This window comes from Plectropomus leopardus, chromosome 5, assembly GCF_026936395.1.
Source record: "Plectropomus leopardus strain MGB_pleo_1.0 chromosome 5, ASM2693639v1, whole genome shotgun sequence".
Classification (NCBI taxonomy): domain Eukaryota; kingdom Metazoa; phylum Chordata; class Actinopteri; order Perciformes; family Serranidae; genus Plectropomus; species Plectropomus leopardus.
This window is the reverse complement of record NC_142180.1, coordinates 23521012-23535042: the sequence shown is the minus strand read 5'-3', so window position 1 is coordinate 23535042 and position 14031 is coordinate 23521012. Positions and strand designations below refer to the sequence as shown.

The 14031-nt window shown below is 40.3% G+C and overlaps 2 protein-coding genes across 6 annotated transcripts in view; both read right to left on the bottom strand.

Annotated features, from left to right (window-relative positions):
- osbpl9 (oxysterol binding protein-like 9) overlaps nt 1-6323 on the bottom strand; it is a 42461-nt gene extending 36138 nt beyond the window's left edge. For both annotated transcript variants that reach the window (XM_042517066.2, XM_042517073.2), the window contains exons 1-3: nt 6171-6323; nt 3844-3894; nt 376-454 (exon numbers count right to left, since the gene is read on the bottom strand). In XM_042517066.2, the coding sequence (XP_042373000.1) occupies nt 376-454; nt 3844-3894; nt 6171-6281 (241 nt within the window). In that variant the 5' untranslated portion in view covers nt 6282-6323. The remainder of the gene's footprint in view (nt 1-375; nt 455-3843; nt 3895-6170) is intronic.
- A 1683-nt stretch (nt 6324-8006) lies between these two features.
- The window catches only part of abl2 (ABL proto-oncogene 2, non-receptor tyrosine kinase), a 32478-nt gene continuing 26453 nt past the window's right edge, over nt 8007-14031 (bottom strand). For all 4 annotated transcript variants that reach the window (XM_088077772.1, XM_042517032.2, XM_088077773.1 and 1 more), the window contains exon 11: nt 8007-13314. In XM_088077772.1, coding sequence (XP_087933898.1) covers nt 11480-13314 — 1835 coding nt within the window. In that variant the 3' untranslated portion in view covers nt 8007-11479. The remainder of the gene's footprint in view (nt 13315-14031) is intronic.

Sequence of the window (14031 nt, the reverse complement as noted above, 5' to 3'; positions counted from 1 at the left end):
TCCAGAGGAATCTGTCTAGCTTGCAGTGGAACAAATCCTGTTTATCTACAGAAATGCATGTCAGTCCAACTTCGCAGAGCTTGAAGAGGTTCCACAGGAAGGGAGAAAAAAGCTCAAATGCACGCAGCACGCGTTGACATTGTGTAGATGCCTGTGTGCATGTGTTTCCTGGCATTAGGGCAGATCAATCCAAGTCTTTAAAAGGCGGGGAGGGAAAGAGGAGTGAGAGAGGGAGAGAGAGAGTGAGATAGATGGAGAGAGCAAATGAACAGCAGGGATGGATGCAAAAAAGATCCCGAGGAAAACGAGCCAGTGCTTGCAACGCAGAGAAGAGGGGGCATAAAGAGAACAAAATAAAAAAGAGGTACATCTCACCTTGGAAATGGAAAGTCTTCTGGTCCACTGTGATGGTGAACGTGCTGTCGTCCTCGTCATCGATGCCGATCACAGCTCCCTGGGCAAACAGAGAGAGAGAGCGAGGGGGAAAAAAGCAGACAGTCAGGCAGTGGGACACGTCACACTCCACTTTCCATCTCTATCCTCATGCCCTCCACATGTTCCAACAGCCACTGACTGGCTCGCTATTATAAATTACCCTTGGTTCGTCTTGGTACCTCACTCTCTCCCCATCTGAAGCTCCATCTCGTCTTTCCTTACCATCTCTTTCTCACAATCACTCTGTGTTTCGCTCTCACACACACACATGCGAGTGCAGCCTTTTGGAACATGGCAGAGAAGAAGGGTGGGGAGGAGGAGGTGGGATTTGGGAGAGTGAAGGAGGAGAAAGACAGGGAAGGGTGGAGAGAAAAAGACACAGCGGACCAGCAGCCAGCAGCCGATGGGAGAAAAAGAGCTGCAGAGAAACAGCCTGCTGGCTAGCTGGGACATTAGCTCCTAGCAACCAAAACAGGGTGTGTGACTCAGAGCTTCCTTACACAGCAAATCTGAAAGTAATAAAAAATAACAGCTAACAGCTACTTCAGGGGATGGATAAGATATGGGAACAGCTGTAAAATATTTTGCAGTACTATCACCCTCCATAAATACCACCTTTAAGAAACTTAAAATAATTAATTAATGTTCAGTTGCTGACTCTCAGCAAGCAATTAACACCATAAGTATAGTTGCCTAGCTGCAAAATTATGATTCATTTCACCCTTTTCTTAAAAAGCAAATTCTACAATCTCACATTTTCTATGTTAGATTTTGATAAATAGTCACACCACATGACACAACAATAATGAGCAAGGCCACTCTTAAAGGGACAGTTCCCCCTAAAATGAAAAGAGTCAAAAATGTCCCCCCTTTCCTGTAGTGCTATTAATAAATATAGATTATTTTGACGCGGGTTGTTGAGTGTTGGAGTTATCGGCCGTAGAGATGGCTGCCCTCTCTCCAGTATAATGGAACTAAATGGCACTTGGCTTGTGTTGCTCAAAGTGCCAAGACAAGACATGTAATGTAAAAGCCCATTCTATCAGAAACAACTTGGTGTTCTGTAGTGAGGTGATTGAAAAAAGGAGATGTCAGATATATAGGTCCAAAAATAAGCATGTAAATAAAAGTATATTAGTGTTTCTACATTGGATGTACAAAGAGATGTCTCAAGGACTGACTGAGGACCACAATGAGACAATGTCTTCTGGTTGCAGACGGAGTAGTATACAGTTCACAGTCCTACACAGACAATTTAAGATCGCTGTGATGATGAGTTTCTATTGTCATTTCATTCTGTAATGGAATGATGTTTAAATCAATTGCATTGTATATGTAGTGCAAGTGTCACGTGGTAGTACAGTATCTGTGCCCTGATCTCTCAACCAGAGTAAAGCTCTTTGGTACACACTGTCACCAAAAACTGACAGTAAAGATTTATGAATCCATTACTGAACATGGACTGTACTTTGTTCTACAGCTCTTAATTGTAGTTACTTTTGGACACTGGGTAACTTTTACTTTAAAAAGTATGATTAATATGGCACAATTAAAAACTCAGTTGCCTTGTGGACAACAAACAGTTCAACAAACAGTATAGTACTACAATAGAGGTTATGACAGCACATAAAACAAGACTGTGCATGCCTGGTTTAGCAAGACAACAGACAGAGCCTGTGGTAAAAATGCTTCGTAACAAACTGACAGTCAGTTCACGGTTTGGTAGAATATAAAATACAAGACTTGGAGTTTGATACTAGCAAATATTTTTAAAAACTGATAATAGGCAAGGCTTTTCATTTTTCCTTAGGCATAAAAAAGTTAAAAGATTTTTTTTTTATTTTAATTTGTACAGATGTTTTGACTTAAAATCTTTTTTTGTGTGGATCAGTGTCAAAAATTCTAATTTGATTTAAAATTGTAAATACAAACAAAACACAAGTCTTAAGGACATGGATAACTTCAGCCATTGTAATTAATAAAGTTTCATTTACAGTGATTTAATTTTCAGCTCCATTATGCATATCGCCAAATAACTGCATCGCAATAGATTGTGCCACATTGATCCACACCTAACTGAAACCTCTGACCTGTGACTGTTTGTTCATAAATGACACAGGATCCTCTTTATAGGAAGTTTCAGGAGATACTTCCTCCCTTCACTGAGGTCAACGCAAACATTCCCAGGGTTCTCGGTAATGCCCTCGGTCCCAAAACAGGTGCAGTGACATAAAACACAAGTTTCAGTACTGCTTCTGCAAAAACTCATGAGAAACTTTACCTCCTCGATTTTATAATCAATCATCTGGAAAATAACATGAGAGACGCTTGATAAGTGTCTGCCAGGTTCTGGCTTGTAAATGCAAGTCTAGAAGTTGCTAATTTGGATGAAGAGGAAACGCCAGGCCCAACTTAGCCTTTTACAAAAAGTCACAACTGCCTCCATAAAGGAGACAAACGTCAATGTTATCCTGAGTGTTTCTATTCAGTGTATGTAATCCTACGTTTTATGTCTGCCCCTCTGTTGGCTTCTTTCAAGACAGATACAACACACTAAATTTGTAGGCTCAGTCCCCTGAAAATCCTGCTGAATTGGGACTCTTTCCTTCCTCTTCTAATAAGATTTTAAACAGGTATCTTAGTACAGTAGCTGCTGCCATCTAGTGGACAACACTAAATATTGAAAACATGTTGTAAAGTCAAATGTCTTAACTAGGGGAGCTAAAAAGTGGATTTTTGTTTGTTTGTTTGTTTGTTTATTAAGATTACCATTAGCTTCTGTGTTAAACAGTAGTGACTCTTCCTGGGGTCTCCGTTGTTTTCATTAACAATATTCCATTTACTAGATTAAATATATAAATACACATCCATAACATTCAAACAGACACTTTAACTTAACACATTGCAACACTAATACAACACACAAAGATAAATAAAACGGTCTAATACATACAGTAGAACTACATAATAATTTATCTCTTCAATAGGTGAAAAAATAAAGTACCTGGAAACTGATCAATTAAATCACAAGAAAAAGTAGATAGATAGCTCAAAATCAATTTCATATCTTAAAGACCATTAAAAGCATATATGTGATGGAGATGTGGATATGGCTGCAGGAAGTTACTGACACCTGCTCAATCAGGCTAATAAACCACATATTGCAAATAGTATAGCTGCCTCTATGGGTTCAAAGAGATTGACAAAGCAGACCAGGTCAGAAAGTCATACATGTGATGTTTTGTACTGCATTTAGGACAACAGTGCCCTGAAAATGTGGAAACTCTTTCCGAATACCAGGTAAAGCAGGGCAGCAACCCAGCCAAGCCTGCAGAGTATTTATGTAGTTTATCAAAAGACAACTGTGTCAGGAATAGTATGGTCTTGAGATCGACCTGAAAATCTTACCCTAAGTCTCACACAGCCTCTTCTGGATCCTCGCATCATCTTGTCCTTTGACTGTAAATCAGCAACAGAACAAATCGGGGATTAATACAATTAGTATGCTGGGCTAAACTGCATTGTCAGGTTCTACTGTATGTCACCAAGCTATTAATATCTATAAGCTATTTGATCCAATTACAGTAAAGATTCTGCTTTTAAAAGAGTTGAGAGAGAAGACTGCCCTCTTCACTCATGCTTTCAATTTGAAAGTAAAAGTTTTTAAAAATCATATTACAAAATAATCTTAAGATAAAATAGAGCCGATTTGAATAAAAAAATCATACACTAAATGAGGGTAGAGGAGATGACAGAAGTCTGCCTCAAAGTATGATGCGGCTGGACAGAAAATCAAACGTCTGTTTTAGTTATTTTCAAAGGGGGAGACTTTTTACGCCTTTAATTTTTAAAAAATAGTTTCAAGATTGCATTCTGGTAGGAAAACGCTGGTTTGACCCTTGAAACCTGGATCAATAGTTTTCTTGTGCTGTGTTGATATGTCTTTCACTGGCTATTTATTAAACCTAGGCCAATTGGTTTGATCTCTTTCGAAACATCAAGATAAAAAGCAATGTGCAACTTGGCAAGAAATGTCCTGTACATTGCAAGACATTAGTAAAAGGTGACAAGAAAATAGCCAGAAAATTAGTTTAAAGAGGAAAACAAAAAAATTCTGAGGAATACTGTGCAGAAAACTGTATGTATATTATTATATCCACATATTTATAATTATGATACAGAAACACACACACACACACACACACACACACACACACACACTCACACTCACATTTATTTATTTATTTCCTTTTTTTTTTTTTTAAAGTTAAAGACTTTAAGACTTATTTTATTTTTTAACTTTTTTTGTACTTTCACTTTGCTTTTTGTGTGTGCTTATTTTCAGGTCATTTTTTTTTCTTCTAATTTTTGGAACATGTCTTGTTAAGTTGCTCATTGCTTTCTCTCTATGTTTTTGGAAGAAGTCAAACCAATTTGTTTTGATTTTAACAGGTTAACTAAAACCCCGTCATTGTAACGGATAAATAGGCTATAATAATTCTGCAGTATGGGTCGACAGATTATCAGCCTGGCCGATTATTATTTAGTATTTTGCCAGTTATCTGAATTGGCATTTTGTTTTCATGATCACCGATAAAATTAATAATTAAAAAGTGTAAATGAAATGTCAGCGTGGGAGGAACTTTTACTATATTAAACCTTATGGTGCTATCTTTATTCAATCCTTTTTAATATAAATTTTTACTTGACTTTTTTTTATTAAAAAGAGGTTGCTGGGAATTTTCTGTATATGATGTTGAATGTTTCAGTTTTGATTAAACATTTGCTAAAGGCATTTAAACAAAGTTCTGTGTTGGGGTTTGTTATATTACAAATTCAAAATATTGACCGAAAATTTTCAAGAATTTTTATTGTAAATGCATATTGATTCCAAATGTTGGTTATCAGTCTCGTTTACTACTAATAATCGGTATCGGCCCCGAAAAACCAACATCGGTCGACCCCTATTCTATAATACAGAGATACGGTAAAACCGCGATATTTTCTGATACGGTTATCATACCTGGAATATCTCATACTGTTGCATCTACCTATTTACCCCACGTTACCCAAATTACCTACCAAACTAAGTTACCTACCTAAGTCACAAGATAAATAACGATTTAAGGACAGTCAACTTGCTGAGAGGAGTGGACAGCACTACCACTAGTTGTCACCTTTCTTACAACTTGTTTAACAAACAGTAACACTGACCGTTTGTTATCTGCTTTCCTCTCGACATGACTCATCAAAGTATCGAATTAACTGACATGGAATTTATCAAATATCTAACGTTGGCAGCTGTTCTCCTCCGTCGGTGTCTCGTTAGCTTTTTGGCTAGCAAACCAGCGATTGTCCGTCTCTTATTTAACCACCAGACACAAATAAAATCTCGCCGACATACATAATCATATCTCCGTCTCACTTAATAATGTTAATTGCTCGTAATAATGTTACGCCGACTCGGTGTATTTCAGCTGATAGCTTTGCTAGCTAGCTAATTTAGCGGAAGTGTCGAAAAAACACTGTGACGCGATTGGTCAATAGGTGTTCGAGGAGCGTTGCTATTGGCTAACGTGCGGATCCGTCACCATGGAGCCTCTCCTCTCTGTGCCAGCTGAGACTCCTGACAAACACAAGGCCCTTATCCCACTTTGACAACCAGCGACAACTTCTACAATCAAACCTCCCGGGCTCATCACTTCAGAATTTACAAACCGTGGAAATGAACGTACCGTGTAGTATGACAGCAAACCGGCATTGTAGTCCAAAACGAACCAGCGGTACTGCCAACCTTTCATAACGTTAGTCCACTTGCTGAGCGGCCCTTCCATGATGGACGCCATCTTTACAATAGGCTCTGGTTGGGAGGAGTCGGATAAGGTGTGGGCAGGCGTCACCGGCAGGACGCTGCTGCTGATGAAGATGATAAGAATAAAAAAAATATATATTATTATTATAATCAGATATATAGATAGATATTTATTCCGAACATGTTAAAAAACAAACAAACAAAAAGATTAAAAAATTGCAAAATATAAATAACAAAAATGTATAACCTAAGCTCAAGGAATACATTCAAATAATTAACAAGAAATTACATCTTACATGTTGGAAAAGGAGGTATAAATGTATTATTCCCTACCACTCAAATTAAAATTACTTAAAATAAATTACAGAAGTTTGTTTTAAAATAATACATCTGATTTATCCTGTCAACCAGGCAATCGCTAAACTCAGAGATATGCACACAAATTGTGTCTTTTTTAGTAACAACATCAAAAGTGAGTGAGTGTCCAGAAAGTTCAGTTTTAGTCTCATATGACCAGAATACCTTCTTTCATATCTTTGGGTAGTCTCCTACCAGATTTACCCTCCCTGGTCAACTAAAACACTAAAATTGAACTTTCTGGCCACTCTTCCATAAAGTCCAGCTCTGTGGTGTGTATTGCTCAAAGCGATCCTATGGACAAATAGTACAGTCTCTGCTGAGGAGCTTTCCAGCTCCTTCAGGGTTATCTTTGGTCTGTGCTGTCTCCCTGTTGAATGTGCTTCTTGCCCCGTCCTTGGGTTTTGTGGGCAGCCCTCTCTTGGCAGGTTTGTTGTAGCTGTATTTCTAACATTCTGTGATAATTGATTCAATGATGCTTAGTGGGATGTTCAAAGTTTCAGGTAATATTTTCATAACCATGCCCTGAACTGTGCGCCTCCAGAGCTTTGTCCTCGAGCTGTGTGAAGAGCTCTTTGGTCTAAATTGTGCCTATTGCTTGGTGGAAAACCAAGCAAAGCAAAGGGGGTTGAATACATGTACACCCACCATTTTTCATTGTTATTTTTCAGATTTTTTCAAAAACTTTTTTTTTCCATTTCACTTCACCAATTTTAACTATTCTGTGTAGGTCAATTACAAAAAAAATCCCAATAAAAATCTCTTGAAATTGGCACTGTATATATATAACCTTAAAAAGACTGATTTTTTAAAATCAGTTTAATTCTGCCTATACTGAATATATTACATGTCAATTTTACAACAGTTGTACATTTTGCAGTTTTCCTGCATTTGAAGACAACGAGCCAGAGACAATAAAGTGTTTGGAGGCAGATGAACAACCAAAAACGAAAACAGTAATCATCAATATCTTTATTATTTACAATAGGCTTAACACTGATAAGCAAAACTTCACAGTAATATAACGTGAGCTTTAAATAAAAAAAGAAACAAAAAAAAAAAACAACACAAAATATATATTTTGTACAATAAAAAAGTTAATGTTAACATTTCTGCCATTTTAATCCCTGTTTAGATTCACATATTCCATTATTTTGTGTGTTGGTTTACATTGCACTCGTACAACTGAAGAAGTGGCCTTTGGTATAATGATGTGTACACACGTTCTCCAGAGCTGTTCTCCAAAACAGAGACAGGAAGAAAGAAAAACAAAACCCAGATATACAAGATAATTGCAGGCAACATAAAAAAAGAGGATGCAGAAGACTGATAAGAATGAGAAAAAAAATTGTGGTCAGTTCAGATATAAGATTTGAGGAAAAAAACACTGGTACAAAATCAATTTATTGACTGAATAATTGATTAGATATGTTTTATTTCTTAAAAAAAAAAAGTCCAGACTGGAAATGTGTTTCTGGGAGGTTATAACTTTTCTCGATAAGGCTTTTTGGGAAACCTGTTCGACAAAGACGCATAACAACTTCACAGAAACTTCTAATGAGACATTTTTTTAGACAACACCTTTGACGTGGTCGGACGACAGAGCAGCTTGGGTTTAGTGCAGCAGACTCATGTCATTTGTCAGAGAGAAAACATAAACAGATGTGGCTGCACTAATAGTGTTAATGGACACTAATAAACGGCCTGACTGAGTATCTAAATACATAATCTTCAAAGTGCAACTTTCAGTTTCAAGTTTGCATCTGACTGTTAACCTCCAAACGACTGAAATGCATGCTGTAGTGATATGCTCAATCTCATGACAAACCAAAGAAAACAATGTTGAAATGATGGACTTTTTTAACATCGCCATACCTGTGAATTTTTGCAGTGATAGTGTACTGTACATAAATCATTTTGTTCACAAAAAGGCACCAAGAATCATGAAAGAAAAGATGTTTTTTCGTCCATGTTGTTCAAAACTCACAGTGAACAGAAACCAATCATCAGTTTGTAACAAAGGATCCTGTTTGGCAAGAAGTTGGACATCAATTCTTCACACAACAACGTGAAATGATATGAAACGCACCACAACACAAGTTGACAAAAACGTTTACTTGGCAATCCATCAAGTGTCGTTGACAGGCATGATGAAAGTGTTATTGACCTGCAGCGATTAGATTTTGTAGTAAGCAACGCGTGTGGATGAACCGACGTGTCTGAGGCCTTATCCAGTGTACTTAAAGATGTGAGCCAAAGCAAAGAAAATAATCTGTGAGTTTCGTGTGTGCTGTACACAGTTTTGTTTGCGCTCAAAAAACAGAGCAGCTGTTGCTGGACTTAATTATTTAGTGTGACCAAAATTAGAAGTGTGGGCAAATAAACAAAATATAATAAATAAAATTCAATGGCACTGTAAGAGATTAAAGAGTCATGCAGATGAACATTCGACCGGATTCTGAACGGAAGAATAATACATTCATAAAGCAGATATTCAGATCTGGGTGGATGAGCCTCAGTCTTGCCATACATCTCTTCAGTCAAAAACATTGCTCTTTATGCTGTATCCGCACATAAATCTTTTGTTTCCTGGATATGAAATAAAATCAAATATTTACATAACTTTTCTCTCAAAATAGGTCTGTGCTTTTAATAAAAAAAAAACAAAACAAAAAAAAAAACAGGAATAATTTAAAATTCAAGTTCATACATAGACATTCTAAAAAGCATTTTTCTTTGAACCAAATAATGTACAAATCGCTCATGTGCTGAAGACATACTGCAGTTTTGTTTGTTGAGAGATCAGTACTGTGTGATTGGTGTAAAGTAGGTCTCTGCATTTCGCAGTGTTCATACATGGAAGAAATTTTGAGGCACTGAGGACACGACAAGGCTACAGGGAATCCAGCACTGTCCATACTCAGAAGGACACTTATAGAAATACTGTCCCAATTCACCTGCTCATGCGCTACCCTGTGCTCTCTCCCCTCTCCTCCCTCTGCTCTCATCTGCTCCGTCATACAAGGAAGAAATGTGTGCAAGGATAACTGGACATAAATATTGAAATGCTTTAGGAGACTGGGGTTTTTTCACCCCCATTTTTGTGGCACTGTGTTAAGGTGTGAACATGAGTTACGTCACTGAAGCGAAGACAAATGCTGTGCATATGATAAGACACCCCACATTTATTCACGTTTTAGTATTGTGGGGAATAAACAAAAGAGATTCATATAATTTTTCTCTTTTTTTTTTTTTTAGATCTGATAAGCCTGTATTTGGTAATACCGAAACGTGCACTTAACGTTTCATTTGAGCTTATTTACACGCTTGTCAAATGCACAAAAGTTTGACGTCAGTGATCCCTTCAGTCTTGTGAGGACACGTGGGAATGTCTGAACAGTTGATTATTCTATAAATTGTTAAAAACAAGGCTTTAAAGGAGCAGTGTGTAAGATTTAGGGGGATTGCAGACTGCAACCAGCGGCCTCTAAATTTTGCGATATGTTGAGTATTGCGATAACATATATTACAATATATTATCTTTTTTTCAACTGCATATTATGTCCCCAATGGTAAACTTTGTCAAGATCTGTTTTATCTATTCTGTTTATAAACGTTTTCAGTCTGTTCATCTCACTTCAGTTATTTTAATTGCAGCAAATTTTATCTATTGGACTGAAAAAGGAAAACTGACTTTATTATTCAAGTAGGCAAAGAAAAGTTTAATTTGTATTTATAATACTAATCAGTTTGGCAGCAGTATATCAATATGATACTGCCATGCAAAAATGTTGCTTTTACCAAGAACCAAATTATTCGCAGATGAAATGCACCCAGTGATTTAAAACAGTAAAAACTCTCAATATAGCAGTTTAGCTTTTTAAAAAATCTGACACTTTTGTCACTGAGGGGCTCCTAACTTTGGTGAATGACGTGAAAATGCAAATGGCCCTATCCCAACTCAGTGTTTTGTTTGTCTATTCTGGACTACAACAGACCTGCTCCCTATGTAGCTATAACAAGCTCAATCTAAGGACCAGAAAACACGATAACTGCCAATTTATCCTCCTAAATCCTACACACTGGATCTTTAATTATGGGGATATCTATAATTTTATCACAATTGTCCATCTACTTAACAAATACTGTCAAGAACATGAAATGAAAACAAGAAAAAACAAACAAACATCTGCACACGGAATAAAAGTGTACAATTGAGACCCCAAAACCTTAAATCATATTGAATCCCGTTGTTGCTTTCGATCCTTTAGAATACAATGGCTTTAAAAAAATGGCTTATGGTCACTCAGTTCCCCAGACACTGAGCAAAACACCCTACTGCGAAACACAGTACACCCAACTGATGATTCCCTCATCTGTGAAGCACTGTTAGTCAGTGAAAACAGTCGTCTAGTATTCTCAGTAAGGCTGGGCACAACCACCGACATTCTCGCTCAGCACGTGACAGACTGACAGACAAGCAGAGTGAGCTTAGACTTTACCGACTCGCCGGGCCGGCTACACACAGCTGATACACTCGACATTCATTTGACAAAGACGCCTTTATCGCGGCCAGGTGGAGACGTGGGGCAAAAAATTTCATTGTGTGACTTAAACCACATTAAGTTTGGTATAAACATTTCTGAATATGTACAGGTCAGAGCAAAATTAGTGTCCACACTGGCATCTTATGAAACGGTTGTTTGTAAACAGTTAAAAGAATACATTTTGTAGTGATTTCTCTGAGGTACTTTAAGAGATTCATCTCATTTCGTCCCCCAAAAAGCTGTCAGAAGAACCAGAAACATAAAAAAAAAAGGGAATATAAGCAGTTAGTCGGGTAGTTAGGGGTGACAGTTGGTGTCGTCACAGTGGCTACCTCTGTACTACGTCACTAATCTCTTTAATACAGCTATGCAGGTTGTCCAGTACAGTGTTGGGCCCTAAGCCACCCAGCCCTCCACCTCCTGAGGATGACGCCCTCAGTTCCTGCAGGCTGAGCTCCAGCTTCCCCACCGCCTCTCGGAAGGCAAATTTGTTCCTCATCTGAGGGATGCAGTCCACGTAACCTGAGCAGTAGTCTAGCAGCTGGTGGCCGGCGTCCAACACCTGGCTGCTGGAGGGGCTCTCTGAACTGGCGTGGAGGGCGCTGCTCAGGCACTCAGCGCACTCCAGCAGGGCCTCGCGGCTAACTCGCTCCAGGGGCACCCTCTCTGCCTGCTGCCTGGTTCGCCGCAGTGCCACTTTGGAGCCGGCAGACGGTGCTGTGTGTGAGGAGGAGGAGGCAGTGGTGGCGGCTCCGTTGGCCATTTTGGTGGGAGTCGTGTTGGTGGTGGCAGAGCAAGATGAGGAAACGGAGGAGGAAGACGCAGGAGGCACTTGTGGTGGTGGCACTGACGGTCTGCCCGTCGCCGCTCCTCCTGACATACGCCCTGACCTGTGACCTTTCAACGTGTCTCCGTTCACTTCCACAGGTGCTCCTCCTACCTGCTCCTCTCCGTCGCCGCTATAGGAGTGTTGCAAGCTGCGCAGGGTGGGAGGGGGAGGAGGCGCGCACTTGGGTTTTACAAGTCGCGGCCTGTCTCGATCTGCTTGGTGCTCAGACAGCAGTTTGAAGCGGTTCCCCTGAGAGTCTAGCCCGACCAGGTGCACATCCGCGGGGCTGTGCTTCAGCGTGGGGGAGATCAGGACCGGAACTTTGTGGTTGTGAGTTGGTGCACCTGCTGCAGCGGATGAAACACTCGAACTAGAAGTCTTAGAGGGAGAAGGCCAACTCTGCTGCCTGTCCAGTCCTCCCCCTGTCTCCTCTCTACCCTCCCTGACCCGAGACAGACTGTCCGATTCCCCCACCTCCCCCCCAACACCTGGTGCCCTCACCCCGACAGCAGCGCTCCGGGGTAATAGCTTGGCTTTGGGTCTTTCCCTGATCTGTGCGGTCCCCTCGTCCATCCTCCTCAGCAGAGTTTCTGAGGGCCGTGCAGCCCCGTTCTCTGGCTGCGAGGTTGTGGAAGCAGTCCGCTCTAGAGGGGGTTTAGCACTGCGGTTCCTGGGTAAAGTCAGAGCCATGCGCTCCAGGTCTGGCAGCCCAGCTGACATGGAGGAGGTAGAATTGGACCTAGGGAAGGGTTTTGGCCCTCCAGCTATACTTCCACCCTCCTCTGAAGAGGCTGTCTTTCCTGTCCGTAGTCCCAGGGTCTTTTTGATGAGTCTAGGGGTAAAAAAACCTGCCAGCCCACTCCAACTGCTGCCGCTCGTCACCTGCGAGGCAAGCCCCCCACCTGAGGGTTTTTGTCCAAAAGCAGCTCCACAGCAGCGTGACTGCGCCTGAGTGGGTTCTCCATGGGAGTGAGACGGAGACGCGGAGAAGCCACCCAGACTGTCCGACTGGGGTAGGGGAGGAGGAGCGCTGAAATCAGCGGTAGGCTCGTATTTCTTGTGAGGCTGCGTTTCCATCTCCCGGAATGAGCTGCTCCTCTTGGGAGGCGTCGGGAGGTTCTGTTGGAGCTGAGAGGATGGTGAGGAGGAAGAAGAGGAAGATTTCTTCTTTATGAAGGAGCTAAAGAAGCCAGTCTTGCGGTCTCGTGTAAATGTGCCCATATCCTGTGCGTCCTCTAAAAGGCTGGCGGGAGATTTATCTCTGGGCTGCTGTTTTCTGGGCAGAGCCGGGGAGCTGCCTGATCGGCCGTCCCCTCCTAACAAACTAGCCCAGCCTGGAGAGAGAGGAGAGGGCAGGATTAAAACAACGAAACAAAGCAGGAACATATCCGTCTTTGTTTACCTGACTTGTTACAAAAAAACAGGTAATGAAGAATACAGCTCTAGTCTCTCAATGTGCCCGTCTATACATTAATGTCACTCACTGCATCAGGCAGCTATGCGCTGTTGTGATAAGACAGACTATCCCCCTCTCTCTCTAAAAGCTGTTATTTCCTCCTCAGGGACTCATGAGTTAGGAAAAAAGCATTTCAGGAAAAGGAATGGAAAGTTTTTTAGTCCATGCCAGTCATGCACATGCAAACACTAATTCAATGATTTACAAGCCGCTCTCGTAAAAGATGGGATGATGAATATACTTCTAGGAAATGATGAGAACACATGGCAAACAGTAACTGCCAAACCCCTGTTACTAATAGGGCTGTTCTGTAACTTTGCTCAATGGGGGGAATTAATTTTCACAGTATTTCTGCTCTTCAAAACAATACAGTATGGTGCAGAATCCTCTCTAGCCAAACTGAATTAGGCACTATGGAGGAGAAAACTGCAAACTGGGACACAGTCTAACTGCCAGACTTCTGTAAAGTGAATAAGTGCACTAATATTTGGTCAATATTTCCTTTTTGGCACGGTTCTCTCATCACTGATAGCTTTTGCATGTAAATATAATTGCATACAAACAAGTAATATTAATACCACACATGAGACATGAA